Source organism: Anopheles merus, chromosome 2R (genome assembly GCF_017562075.2).
Source record: "Anopheles merus strain MAF chromosome 2R, AmerM5.1, whole genome shotgun sequence".
Taxonomy (NCBI): Eukaryota; Metazoa; Arthropoda; class Insecta; order Diptera; family Culicidae; genus Anopheles; species Anopheles merus.
In genome coordinates, this window is record NC_054082.1 from 11,196,854 (window position 1) to 11,210,702 (window position 13,849).

The 13,849-nt window shown below is 49.5% G+C and overlaps 4 protein-coding genes across 6 annotated transcripts in view; 2 read left to right on the forward strand and 2 right to left on the reverse strand.

The window, feature by feature from the left end:
* Nucleotides 1–2,517, reverse strand: part of LOC121603753 (tachykinin-like peptides receptor 86C) — a 52,982-nt gene extending 50,465 nt beyond the window's left edge. The window contains exon 1 of one of the 3 annotated variants that reach the window (XM_041932956.1): nt 2,350–2,517. The gene's annotated coding sequence lies outside the window, so the exon portion shown is untranslated. Of the gene's footprint in view, nt 1–2,319 lie in introns of all 3 variants that reach the window. The other 2 variants (XM_041932953.1, XM_041932954.1) reach the window with 2 other exon arrangements.
* Nucleotides 2,518–3,608: 1,091 nt separating this feature from the next.
* LOC121588292 (mediator of RNA polymerase II transcription subunit 7) lies at nt 3,609–4,622 on the forward strand. Its single transcript, XM_041906047.1, has one exon. The coding sequence runs from the start codon at nt 3,774–3,776 to the stop codon at nt 4,431–4,433; it is 660 nt and encodes a 219-aa protein (XP_041761981.1). The 5' UTR covers nt 3,609–3,773; the 3' UTR covers nt 4,434–4,622.
* A 207-nt stretch (nt 4,623–4,829) lies between these two features.
* LOC121589205 lies at nt 4,830–9,339 on the forward strand. The gene is made up of 4 exons (XM_041907929.1): nt 4,830–5,082; nt 5,195–7,055; nt 7,133–7,241; nt 7,311–9,339. Exons 1-4 carry the CDS (start codon nt 5,075–5,077, stop codon nt 8,813–8,815), a joined length of 3,483 nt encoding a protein of 1,160 aa, XP_041763863.1. The 5' UTR covers nt 4,830–5,074; the 3' UTR covers nt 8,816–9,339.
* A 184-nt stretch (nt 9,340–9,523) lies between these two features.
* Nucleotides 9,524–10,551, reverse strand: LOC121589206 (TM2 domain-containing protein CG11103-like). Its single transcript, XM_041907930.1, has one exon. It carries the CDS (start codon nt 10,496–10,498, stop codon nt 9,947–9,949), a length of 552 nt encoding a protein of 183 aa, XP_041763864.1. The 5' UTR covers nt 10,499–10,551; the 3' UTR covers nt 9,524–9,946.
* Nucleotides 10,552–13,849: the final 3,298 nt, after the last annotated feature.

Here is a 13,849-nt window from a genome sequence, read left to right on the forward strand (position 1 = left end):
TGTACAAAAAAACAGCATTGGAATATAACGATTTTGCATAAACGTGCTTGTCGTACAAAAACAGCAAAGCGATCGACTTGCGACGATCGACAGCTGTTTTTCTCGTGTTTCTTGTGCGCAGTAAGGCATAGGGTTTCATGGTAGCGTATGCAAAATTTGTTTTTTTTTTTCATGTATCGTTATCAACTTTGTCATAAAATTACATCAGGCATTCAACCGTGCACACACTGCTGTGCTTTATAAGCTTCTGCAAAAAGGAAAACAGATCGATGTTTTGTAAAATATTGAAAAATCAGTACTCGTATGGATTTTACGATGCATTGATTTTAACGAATCAAAACAGTGGAATTTATGAGAGCTCAACTTGTGTGGACCGTATAGCAATGAGGATGAAAACTGTTTCATCTAGCACAAACTGTTTTTGCTGAAGGCAATGTTGATCGAAAGCTTTAACATCAAGCTAGAAGCAGTTTCGCACATGAAATGTGACCACTTCGGAACACTCTTTTATTTACGGCCTGTTCACAAACGAACAAAGTCCCGAAATAAAAAATCTCGACAAAATTAATTAAACTTTTACGAACATACATCTCCCCGCCGCAGTACCCGATGCAAAGACACACATGCTCGAGACAATAAACACGCCAAAGCTACCACGAGTGCTGGGGCTGCTCCTTGGCTGTGGCGCTCGTAACACGTTTGGCTGGCAGCACATGGCTTAACATTCCAATACGGGCAAAAATCCGCCCGTGCTTTGGAAATGGTTTCAAGTTCTCCATTGCTCTAACTGTCCTTTTATTCACTTTTCCACAGCCCACCCTGACACTGGCTCGGGGGTAGGAGGTAGTACTGCAACAGGCACTTGTCGCAAAATGTTCTTCTCCTCTGCAGTCCAAAAATTCAGCCAGTCACGTTGCCCATGTCGGTGGCTTAGGAACTGATCGGCCTACTTGACAAAGAGCAATAACAAACAAGCTAGCTTTTTGTTATTTAAAGTTGCGATTTCCGTACATTTTGTAGTCTACTGTCTGTTTATTGCGAATAAACAAATGCTATATACAGCATCAAACAAACGAATTTCAGCATTGTTGACGAAACGCTACCAAAAAGGGTAGGATAAATGGTAGAAAAGCTACTTTGAATTGTACTACATTGTAAATTGTAATAGGAATTTCGATTTCCTTTTGCAATAAATTCCCTTTCGAATCAATCCAACATGCCAATCCAACCAATCAATGCTGGCTTACTTTATTTTCCAATGAGATTGGTTTTATCATCATGTTATTTTCACCTTGCGCCTGTATGTTGCCTTTTTTGTCATAACATAACATCAACAGTAAACCTTCCCGTGCTTTTCATTGCTCTTAAAATAACATTCATCACCAAACTTTTCGCTGATAAATGACGAACAATAAATAATTGCTGAAAGCTTGTTTTTCATCCAAACCGAATGCAGCACACGGAAGCATTGCTCTTCAACCACATAGCGCTGCGTTTGAGCGCGTCGCCACAGCACACTCACATTTAGCTCCTCACATAAGCTACACACACTACAGAAACGACGGCACCCTCGGCAAGGATACCGTCGGAGAAGGGTAAATATTTTCACATTTTCTGCACTTTCCGCATTTCAATTAATCTTTACAGCACAACACGCGTCTCCCCTCCTTATCCGTTCAATCTTGATCAGAAAACTCCTCTTCTTTCTTTTTTTTTGGCTTCATTCACATTCTTCCACACTTCATGGCCTGCTGTTACAAGCGGAGTCTTCTCGCTTCGTAAAGTTGACGATTTAGTTATGCTGTTGTTTAACTTTCCCATTCTTCCACAAACGATCGTGTGTCACAATGTACCACCTGCGGCGATGAGACAGGCGATGAAACGACCACAACAATAAAAACCCACCCACCACTGGGTTTTGTGGATTAAAAGAACTGATCAAGATTTATTCCTTCCACGGGCGTTGCTGACAGCACTGGCTGGTGCTGCTAGGTGGACGAATCTCTACCCGCATGGCCGCTGTATGGATTCTAAATCACAAACTCTTGATTCTCAGTTTCACACTTCCGCTCGCTCACCTCACCCCTACTGGGTGCTTCCTGCATGCTACCACCACTGCTTGCACAACCAACACCACAGGGATGCGAACGAAAAGTGGAGCACACAACTGCCATACGCAAATTGATTGGTAACCGAAATTGATTAATGAATTCCTTGCGGCTTCGGTGGTATTCCTTGCGGCTACCGAAGCATTCGAATTTTGAATAGGCTCGGGAAGTAAAATCTGAACACAAGCACATAGCTGTTTTATGGATACACACATACACACACTTACAAACACACACGTACACGTTAATCCTTTATCGACTAGCTTCTGCTTGCTCAGCCACAACGCTTTAAATCATTAATATTTTCAACTCCCTTGCTAAAACAGTCACCGATAGGCGCGGAATACGACAGTGCCTGGAAGGATAACACTCTGCTTCCCAACGAAAGGAGCACTACCGTCGCCGAGGGCTGCCGTCAGACTGAAGAGGAGCAACTTCGCAGCCTGCTTGATCCTGTGCCTGATAGCCCGCACGGACCACCTGTTGTGCCGGCCTGAGCCACGTGCACTTTCGTATCAGCTTCGGTCATCACATTCGATCTTGCGCAATAGAAGCCACGTGTGGGGATTTGTTCCAACTGGGGCCGTCTTATGAATGGGAAGATTTTCGAGCTTACCGATTGGTGTGCGAACCCTGTATCGCGTGGTAAAGATGAGAGCGGAAAGTCATATCTTCGTTGTTGCTTTTTGATGGATCGGAACATCCATTAGGAAGATGGTTTTTGTTTTGCGCCATCGCTGTCGGAAAGTGAAAGTACGCTCTGGCATCAATGTACAGTTTGTGTGCTCTTTCAAATGATTTCTATGGATTGCTGGTTTGGTGAAGAGATGAAGATTAAATGATGGATTGGGGTGTTTAAATACATTTCACTTCGTTAGTGGCAAGCATTGCTTTTGATACTTTGGTCCTTTTAGAGCAGTCTGGATATCTCGATACAAAATGCAAATTGGAAAAGGTTAGACTTTCTTTTGATCGCTCTTCACTTATAAAGGTTGAATATATGGATTGTTATAAAAAAGTGTTGGAAGAAAAATGAAACCAAAGAATGATTTAAGATGTCAAACTTTAAATTATGTATTTTATAGTATTATTGACGAAACCGAAATTAACAGCAACAGTGAGCAGTTTAAGGGCTGCTTTTCATGCAGATCGGTAAATGCACACGTGGCAGGTCGCGGACCCCCAAATAAAGAAGAAGATCTACCGATGCATTGATACTTAACGAAAGTGCAAAACTGAACGAATAGTCATAGCTAAATTCTCTCATTATTTTTCTTTTGCAAGTATATATTGAATGCTTTCAAAGTTTCATAAAAAACTCTGTTCCACTCTAAATAGTGAAATTTGTAAAAAATCAAAATCTGAAAAAAAAAATTCCATTCTTTGTTCAATTTGATTCTCGCAGTGTAAATGCACCCTCCGCAACATGAGCGCTGGGCATGATGTTGTAAACGCCTTGACATTTCTCTAGATTGACATTTCACCAGGAGCACTTCTCGCGGATTACCTGTACTGACAAGCAGTGTTTTTTTTCTCGGACAGCCAAAACAAGCAGGAAAAGATAAAGGCGTTCTTGCTGTGCCGAATATTTATCGTGTTTTAAAGTTATTTCACGCTCCCGCAGTCGCTAGCTATTTGTGCCACCCTCCGCCAACCGTACGCACGATGTCAAACGCGGAAGCCATTCAGGTCAGCTCGCTGCCACTGCCGCCCGCGCAGTACATCAACCTGTACACAGACGAAAACATACGAAAGAACCGTGCCCCGAAGCCCCCGGCACCGATCCAGGATGCGTACACAATGTTCGGCAGCCCGTTCAGCAACGACGACAACATCATCCGCCCGCTCGAAAGCCAGGGCTTCAAGCGGCTGTACCCGCAGCACTTTGACCGGCGAAAGGAGCTGAAAAAGCTGAACCACTCGCTGCTGGTCAACTTTCTCGACCTGATCGATCTGCTGGTGCACTATCCGGACAGCCCGCGACGGGCGGAAAAGATCGAGGATCTCAGCCTGCTGTTCGTGCACATCCACCACCTGCTGAACGAGTTCCGGCCGCACCAGGCGCGCGAAACGCTGCGCGTCATGATGGAGCTGCAGAAGCGGCAGCGGATAGAGACGGCCCAGCGCTTCCAGAACCACCTGGAGAAGGTGCGCGAGATGGTGAAGAATGCGTTCGCGTCGCTGCCGGACCTGACGGATGCGGATCGGCTGGCCGGCGGGCTGGAACCGATGGACGTGGGCGAGTCGGGCGATCTTGCCGGCGGCCGGGGCGAAGGATGCCACCCACTGGACAGGCTAATGTGCGAGCTTGTCGATAGGATGTGAGCGAGGGCGTGGGAGGAGACAGCCCTGTCCTTTCGGGACTGCCGGTGGTTGCCCCTTCCATTCAAGGGGCAGGGCTGCAAACGTTATTTGATCGCTGATTTGTTTTTGTATTCGTAATTCTCTGGCAAATTATTTCAACTTTAAGAAGTGAATAAACCACACGTGCATGGGAGAATATAGTAAATTATTGAAAAACAAAACATAGCAACGCGTTGTATTATTTAATTAGAATATGTGTAAAACTTTGGAAACAGCTTTTTTCTTATTAGCATTTATTTATTCTTATTACCTTCATTCCTGCGTAAACAAAACAAGCGCCTAGCGCGTTCACACACACGCACCAACACATCAGCCAGCTTCGTGCTATCGCCGGCAGGGCTGCCTACGAAGCTGACCGCCACGCAAGAGTTTCGTCAAAACTTTTTCCCACTCTTTCGTTCAAAACAGCCCCGCACTGAGTGCTTCGTCAAAAGAGAAAAAGAAAAGGAAAGCAAAAGAAAAATGGCGTGTGGTGGTAGGTGGTGAGAACTTTGTTATTGTTTTGTCTTGTTCCCCGGGAAAAAGCATGCCCGTTTGTGCCGAAATTTGTGTGCAGTGTTGTGTTGAATAATGTGCAAAATCATAATTATCTTAATATCATCATGAAACGGTTCGTAACAAAGCCCCATCCGTGCCCCTCCCCGGGGCGGCACGGTCGCGTGCCAGTTGTGATGTGCTGAATGTTTACATTTTGGTGTGCTTGCTATGATTTCCATTTACAGAAATAATAGCACCAACCAGCTACGGCAGCTGCAACAGGCCGGGAATGCCGCTGAGGAATGGAATAGTAACGATGATACTCCGAGCAAACGAACGAAAAACCAGCACGGGCTAGATGTGGGCCCATCGTACAGTGGTGGTGGGAGCAGCAGCACCAGCATGGTTGCCCCACCGAGGATGGATAATTACAGTGCTGGTCGCGCGGCCATTAATGGTTCGCTGCAGAAAGGTGAAGAGATTGCAGCAATGCTCATGCATACAACCGAAAAGGCGGACCGCTGCTGGAACTTTGATCTCGACCATTGGCTGACCGTGTACGAGCGGGTACGCTATGGCGATGTAAACTTCCCCGAAGCTGGCATGCTGATCCAGTGTGCCGCCCAAATCTACGGCCGAAAGGTGGACTATCTCATGGACATCATCATGCACATGTGCGACGATCAGAAGGCGCGCGAAAAGAAGGCCCAGGAAGAGAAGAAGGAACAGGCCAACGGGGAGAAGGGGGGCGAAGGTGAAGCAGGCGTGCAGGAGGAGCAAGCGGCAGCAGGCGGCAAAACCGGCGGTCGGAAGCGGGCCGGAAAGTTTAACCCGCAGTCGCTGTCCGATTGCTTCGGCGATTTGGAGTTTACGTGCAATGACGGCAAGCTGGCCAAGCTGGAATCGCTTATCCGACCGGTCGCGATCGTGGATGTGGACCGGCGGACGAAGGTGCGGCAGATGCAGGACCTCTGTGCGGAGCTGCGGGCGAATCCGAGCCGCCAGCGGCGGCAGGAAATTTTGAACCGCATGCGGGACGACGCCTGCATTGCGCCGATCATGTCGAGCAATGGGGCGGCGCTGAAGAGCCAAATTTTGGATCTCGAGTCGGGCGAAACGATCGGCACGCGGTACGACTACCAGATCCACCTGAACTACATCGACGGGCGGACGGGTTCGCTGATTGCCGAGCACGATCTGAAGCGCTTCTTCCAGCGGTGTGACGTGATGGACTTCCTGTCCGAGCAGCACCTGTCGGAGCGGGAGCGCTGCACGCGCCTTGGCATGCCCGCACCGACCGATATGCTGGCGCAGCGGGAGCGCGAGCTGAAGCTGTACATGCCGCCGGAGTATTTGAGCAACCGGTACCGGATCAAGCTGCACGATACGACGGACTTTGACAACGCGCTCATACAGGCCCGGGTGACCAATTACGACACCGATCCGATCCTTTCGCTGATGGACCATGAGGCACGGGCGGCGGTACAGCTGCCCGCCGGTGAAGGTGACGATGTTCGACCACGGAACGTTACCTCCAGCATTCCGAACCATTCCCCAGCAAACGGAAGCAGTAAACAACCGGACAGCGGCAACGGTAACAGCCAGGCGCAGGACGATTCCGGCATCGAGCACGAAACGAGCGCCACTGAGGAGGAGGACAGTGATCCTTCCTTTAGCGGTGTGCTGTGCTCGTCCCGGGCGAACGAGTCCTCAGTGGAGGAACTGGAAAGTACGCAGGAAAAGAAGGATCTAACGTTAAGCGCGTCGGATTCAAATGGATCACAGGACCTCGACTCGACCGTCAATAAGCTCGATTCAACGGACAAATTGGAAAGCACCGACACAAAATTGGGACCACGGCTTAGCGTGGACGAAGGTATCGGTGTGGATCGGGAATCACCTCCCCGAACGGGGCCCATTCGCCTGGAGGATGCGGCGGTAAAAGTGGACTCTGCGGTCACATTTTCCCGTGGGGTCGTTTTCCCCCGGCCCGCCGTACTGCGTCCGGCAAAGCTGGTGCAGAACATATTCGGTATTCCGGACGAGCTGGCCCGCAAGCATGTACAGTTTACGCTGCCAATGGAGTATCGGAAAATGAAACTGGAGGTACGTGACCCGCTGCGTCTGCGGTTTGCACGAAATTGTGCAATTCTTCATTACATCATGTGTTTTTACTCTTGCAGCTTGCCAAACGCCAGGAGGAACGGAGAAAACAAATGCAAACGATCGAGCTGCACAGTCTAAAGCCGACGGCTGAATCACTCGCGCGACCATCAACCCCGGACCTGGAAGGTAAGTTCCAAGGTCGTTTAAGAATCTTTCGCAAATTAGCTAACTCGCCCATGCGCGCTCTTGTTGTAGATTTTCTTGGCTTTGATGACGATGAAACCGATCAACCACAACTAAAACCGAACAATAAACGAACAAAAAGTGCTCCTGCAAGTGCGGAATTGTCCCCCGCGCGGCAAAAGAAATCATCCACACCGGAGCCGGACTTTGAAGGCTTCGACGAGGAGGAAATCCTCTCCGCCCGCAAAGCGGCCGAAGAATGGTTCAAAGGAATGCCGGGAAAGGCGAAACTTCTAACCAGCAGCCCGAACAGAAGAGCGGTTGGAGCATCGCTACCGGCCACACCGACCCGCACACTGTCGTGCGATTCCGGCATATCCGACACGGTCGAACGTACGAATGGGAAAGACTCCTGTACACCACCCGTAAGCCCCCGGCTCGAGCCCCTCCCGGAAGATGGAGGTGCAGCAGACAGTGATACTGAAGCGGTTCCCCGCCCCACCACCGCGGACAGTGTGACGAACGAGGAGACGCAACCGCCGGAACCGTCCGCACCCGGCCCCGCCGTACAGCATGAGCCGCTGCAAGAGCACACGGACGAAGCGAACGCTCGCATCCAGCAAAGCATGCACGAGGCGAAGGAACGCTTCGACAAGGTTAGCCAATGGCACCGGAAGCTGAAACCGATTCTGATCGAGTCGGAGAAGCGCAATCACTTCGACATACACGCGTACGGCACGGAAATTATTGACACGTTCGATCCAACCGCACCGCTCGGCGCGGAAGCGATCACGCTCGAGCGGGTGCTGGAGCACAAGCCGCCCCACAGTACGGCCCGGTTCTTCCTCTCCATGCTAATGCTGGCCAACACCAACAACGTGCAGATATGTAACAAAAACCCGGACCCGCTGCGGCTGTCCGCGGCCAGCGAGATCGAGCTGCGGCTGCTGAGCCGCAAACGGCACCACAAAGAGCTGGAAGCGCTCGGTGAGCTGCTGCCGCCGGACGGTGATGGCCACGAGCAGGCGGCAAGCGATCGTAACCGGCAGAAGCGCAAAAATCGAAAGCGCAAGATCGTGTTCGAGGAGCAAACGGACGAGCGGGAGGATTTGCCGCGGGCCGACACTGCCAGCCGGCTCGGTGGGCTGGACTCAAACCTGGACGACGGAAGCAGCTTCCTCGACAGTGTCCAGCAGCTGTACGCAGATCTGAACGGGGAAGATTCTCAGCGAAAGCGTCTAGCGTTCCGGCGGGGCATGAGAAGCTGTGCCTACGGGCTGAACGACGGGTCCAATGCGGAAGCCTCCAAATCGTCACCGTCGTTACCTCCCCCGGTAGTACCGTTGTGCAATAGCGAATCGGTAAGCAAATCTCCGCCCAATCCACACACTAACGCGCTACTGGCCGACCCCGGAGGTGGGGTGGAGCCGGCCGATGACCTGTTGACGGTGGATCTGCTTACTAACCATGCAACGCTAGTACCTGTCCGCGATCCTGACACGCTGTGTGCGAAAAGTGTGTTCTCGCTTGCGGAATCGGGTTACGAGTCGATGCTCAGTGGCGGAGACGACGTCTAGCGATTGGCAGTAGCGTGTAAGGAATGTAAAGTGTAAGGAACTAGGGTTTAGTACAATGGCGAGGCCGACAAAAAACGTATAAAATTAACAGACACCGCTGGTGGTCTGTGTGTACATATGAGGTCTACTGTTAGAAGATAGGCTAGGTTTTTAACAAGAGAGAGATCTTTATATTTTAGCTTCTTTCTTAGTATGACCGAGAGCAGAAGGGTCCCCATTCCCCAGTGAGACAACTAACAATAGCTCTCCATCTCATCCTTTCCTTTACTAGCACCCGCAGTTCTGATCCTTCTCCTGATGAAAGTACAAAACGTTAAGCGTCATCATCACCCCACAGCAGTTTAGCTATTATTATAAGACAAAGAGTACTACAATACTCTGCACGGCCCTATTGACACGCGCGCATATCCTTGGCAAGGAAAGTGCACGCATTTCCAGCCCAAAAACCACCCCAAACCACCCTTGACCAGTTGCATTTCTCCCCCTAAACCAAGCTAAAGGTTCCTTCTGTCGAATAGCAATTTTACTTTAATTCCTTATCCTGTTTTCCCAGTATTTTTCCCGGTGGGAATTTTTCTCTCGCATTTTGATGCGCATAACAAGATTCAGTCAGAGAGCGAATCGATTTATTTACAACGTTATGTTTAATCAACAAGCAGTGCAGTGCATGCTGGACACGGTTTAAGGTCTTAGTTTTTAAGGTTTTTCCCCCCACGATGTAACTTAGGTGTTTAGTTAGACTTAGTGAAGCACGGCTAGAGGGAAAGCTTCTAGAGACGAAGTCACGGCACACACGATGCGATCAAACACAGATTTAACTTCCTTACAATTTCTTTAAGAACACGCTATGTTTTCTTATTTTGTTCTAAGAAATGTGTTGCACTCTCTATTTATTTCGTTGGTACCGCAACGAACATCAGCGCGCTAACTCGTTTATAAGATTCTTTATTTTATCGTCCTGTTCACACCCTTACAAACTTAAATAACAAACTTACAAAATGATTCAATCAGCCTTTTTGCTCTTTGCCTCTGTGCCACCAAACCCACCACCCTGATTCCATCCCTGATCGCGTTGTACATCCGACCCCAAGAAGGGGCTGCCAGCGGGACAAAACAACCGCATCCGGTGTTTCACACCTTCGTGTTCCAGTTGCTTCCATCCTCCGGCAGCAGATTGTTCGTGATCAGCAGCACTATGTCCACGATCCACCAGATGCCGACGCCGCCGAGCGTAAGCAGCTTTCCGACGGCCGTACCCGTCTGGCCGAGACAGAACCGATCCATGCCGAGAAAGCCGAGCAAAATGCTGTACAGCAGCGTCGTGACGAAGTAGTGGTCCGTGTACTTGACGCACGGAAAGCCATCGCGCTTAAACTCCCGCGGCCCATAGCATTCAATGTTTTCGAACACCATGCAGTTCACCTTCGTGACCTCCACCTCGTCGTAGTACACGCCGCCAAACTTTACACACCCCATGCCGCCCTCTTCCCGCGCGGTGCGGTTCCCTTTCAGGTTGATCGGTTCCTCGCAGTCCAGGAATTCCAGCGGCAGGAAGCTACATTTTACCAGCGGGCTGAGCGGGTTGAAGCTGGCCGATTGGTTCAGGGCGGCCGCATCCTTGTCCTTGGTAATTTGGGCTGTCTCGACGAAGAAAACGGCAGAAAACAGCAGCAAAATAAGCATCTCTTATTGCACGGGGTTTGCTCCGTCCCTTGATGTTTGTTTACAATCCGAACTGGAACGGCACGGTGGGACATCCAGCGGTCAAGCGATTTTGACGGCCGTCAAGGATAGTTTTGATTTTATTTTGTGTTTTGGTAACATATTTGTTTTTCTCCGAAAAGTTGCATTATCTCTTGGGGAATATATTTGAAAAATGCATGAAAATTATCTGAACAGCTTTGATTCAAAATCATACATCTATGCTTTTGAAAAACACACTCAAGTCCAAGATAAATGGTGACCGTGCAGTCGACCACTGTGCACCCGCTGATCAAAGCGACGGAACCCGCTGCGCAAATTCGAGCAGTTTTCTGCGTACCCGCTGCGCAAAGCGACGGAAGAAATCATGCCGTTCGGAGAATTTTATCATGCCATCTTTTTCCCTCCAACGGCAAATTTGTCAAGCAGCTCGTCGAGCTGCCCGTCCCTGGCTCCGCCTCATTCCCCTCGCCTGAGCGCGCTGCCGAAGGTTTGGATGTGTTGGTGCGTCAAACACGCTGCGCAGATTCGAGCAGTTTTCTGCGTAGTTTTTTGCGTCGTTTTGCGTCAAAAAATACGCAAAAAAATACGCTAAACTTCAGCCAAAACTACGATAGCCAGCGTATTTATTGCAGTTTTTAGGTGCGGAACGAGCGCCATCTGTTGAAGGAATGGATGAACTATTTCAGACGGTGGAGCAAAAAAAAACGGCCGAAAAATTCAAAAATATTGGCGCCCATTCCTTCCTCCTCCTCTTCCTCTAACTCCCTTCCCCTCCCTGCCTTGCCTTATACTTGCGCTTCAGCCCGTGCCTTTCGCCGTCAGCTAATCAGTGTGTATGCGTTGGTGTATATGTACATTGCGGTTGTGTATTGTAATTGGTGGGTGTTAGCATTTATTTATTCGTGTGTGACCTTGACGATGCGGGAGAAGCTGGTTCATTTTGGGATTTAAAGTGTTATCGGTGTATTGATGGTTTATTTTATTTCGTGCCGCTGCTGATGAGACCATTCGATGCCCTGCCAATTGAGGGTGAAGAAGCCTATTTAAAACAAGCGTAGGAGAACGTCTAACACTAATCTAATTTTTTTTAATTTGAACATGTTTGATGCTTCAACAACCTTCTAAGCATCATATAGCAATGTATAGTGGCAATATTTTTTTTTTATGTGCCGAAATCTGTCTCGAGTTTTCGGGTCTCGACACACACACGCACACACACAAAGCGCGGGGAAAGTGACCGTTCACTCTATCATGCCGCGATCCCCCACCCCGCCCGGCGCTTTGGATGAGGATGCGCAACAAGATAGCTGAATCAGCCGTTCTACCGATAACGTAGCCGTACTCGCTCGTGCGTGTGCGTGGGTTCGTAGGTGCGTTATCGCGTGCGCGCTTTCGTGAGTGCGTGCTCGCGTGCGCGCGTACGTGCATGTGTGTGTGCACGCGTACGTGCATGTGTGTGTGCACGCGTACGTGCATGTGTGTGTGTGTGTGTGTGTGTGTGTGTGTGTGTGTGTGTATGTGTGTGTGTGTGTGTGTGTGTGGTGTGTGTGGTGTGTGTGTGTGTGTGTGTGTGTGTGTGGTGTGTGTGTGTGTGTGTGTGGTGTGTGTGTGTGTGTGGTGTGTGTGTGTGTGTGTTGTGTGTGTGTGTGTGTGTGTGTGTGTGTGTGTGTGGTGTGTGTGTGTTGTGTGTGTGTGTGTGGTGTGTGTGTGTGTGTGTGTGTGTGTGTGTGTGTGTGTGTGTGTGTGTGTGTGTGTGTGTGTGTGTGGAAACCCCAAAACTATTTGATTCTGATGCGTACATTTTCATCCGCTGCGGCTACAAAGTCCATGCATTTTTGATCTCGCTACCTGAGAGACAACACAACCATTGGCATTGGCATCTTTGCGATCGGCTCTGCTGTTGGGGGTATTAAAAAGACATATGATTTAAGCAAACGTGCGTGTGATTTGTTGCACATTTATTTCTAATTCAGCTAGCGGACGCAAGTGGAAACAACATTTTGAATTGAATCCATACAAAAGAAGATTCTGGATTTGTTTATTACGGTGCGCGTATGGTGCTGCACCTGTCCGTCCAGAATCTGGTGGCTTGTTGGCTGGGCAAGCCGGTATCATGACGCCGTTCGACTGGCACTGCCTTGGAATGGGTTCGGCTCGGTAGGTTCATGTCCTTTGGTCGAGGGCATTTCGTGCGTTTGTCGCGTCACAGCGGTAGTCCGGCAGCAATAAAGACAAGCCAATCTCTTCTCCGGGTGTGGACTGTTATGCTAAGTTCTTCTTATTATTATTATTATTATTATTATTGTTGGGGTAATAGCCTACGCGATCATGTCGGTCTTTTCAGGACTTGAGTACCACGTAGCCGGATAGTCAGCCCTTGCTACGGCGGACGGTTCATACGCGGTTAGAATCCACGACGGGCATGCAGATGTGAGTAATGAGGTGCCGCGGGATCGCTCCTATCCAGCGGGCAACTTGCATACTGCCACACTGTCTCCTGTCCGATGCATACGCTGCAGGCAGGGGGAAGGATGCTCCTCCACAAAAAAAAACACCGTCATGAACCAGCGGCGGATCTAACGGTAGGCGGACTAGGCGGTCGCTGAAGATCTCTAGTCTATAGTATGCCGTATGTCTACAAGTGGACAGAGGCCTCGTAAATAAAACAACAACAACAACAACAACAAGTGGACAGAGTATTAGCGATAAAGGCCCCCGAAAAGATGGTCGTTGGGGCCCCGTGGCTGGAGAACTATTTGCACAGCTCTCCCCCTCCCCCATGCCGGCAACAATTTTAAGGCCTGTGACCGATGATCGTAGGGGTCCCTTGGCCACCCCCCCCGCGCCGCCGATTTAAGTATACTGTTCAATCTCCCAACAGCTGTGTGCCAGTACCCCCTCCTCCCGGTCATCAGTTACCATTTACATGGACCTCAACTCGTCCTTTCGCCACTGTCATAAACACCTTCCTGTTTTGACCGATGGATCATAATATTCCGGAAGAAAACACATTTGGCGAAAGTGCATACACACGCACGTACACACCCATGCGCTGACGGCTCAGCATATCTGTGTAATCTAAACCATACGAAAGCAAAAGCTTAGTGTAACAAAGTTACGCTTAATGCTTTGCACGTTCAGTTCGATGGCAGGTCCCAGGGACTGCCAGTGAACTTTCCAGCATACTGGTTTCACAATCAACTTGCGTTCTAGATGCCGGCGGAAAGAAAAGTTAATGAAAATTAGCGCCGGGCTGAACGTCCCCCTGTGCAAAGCGACGGAAGAAATCATGCCCTTTCGCGCATTTTCTCAGGCCTTCTTTTCCCTCCT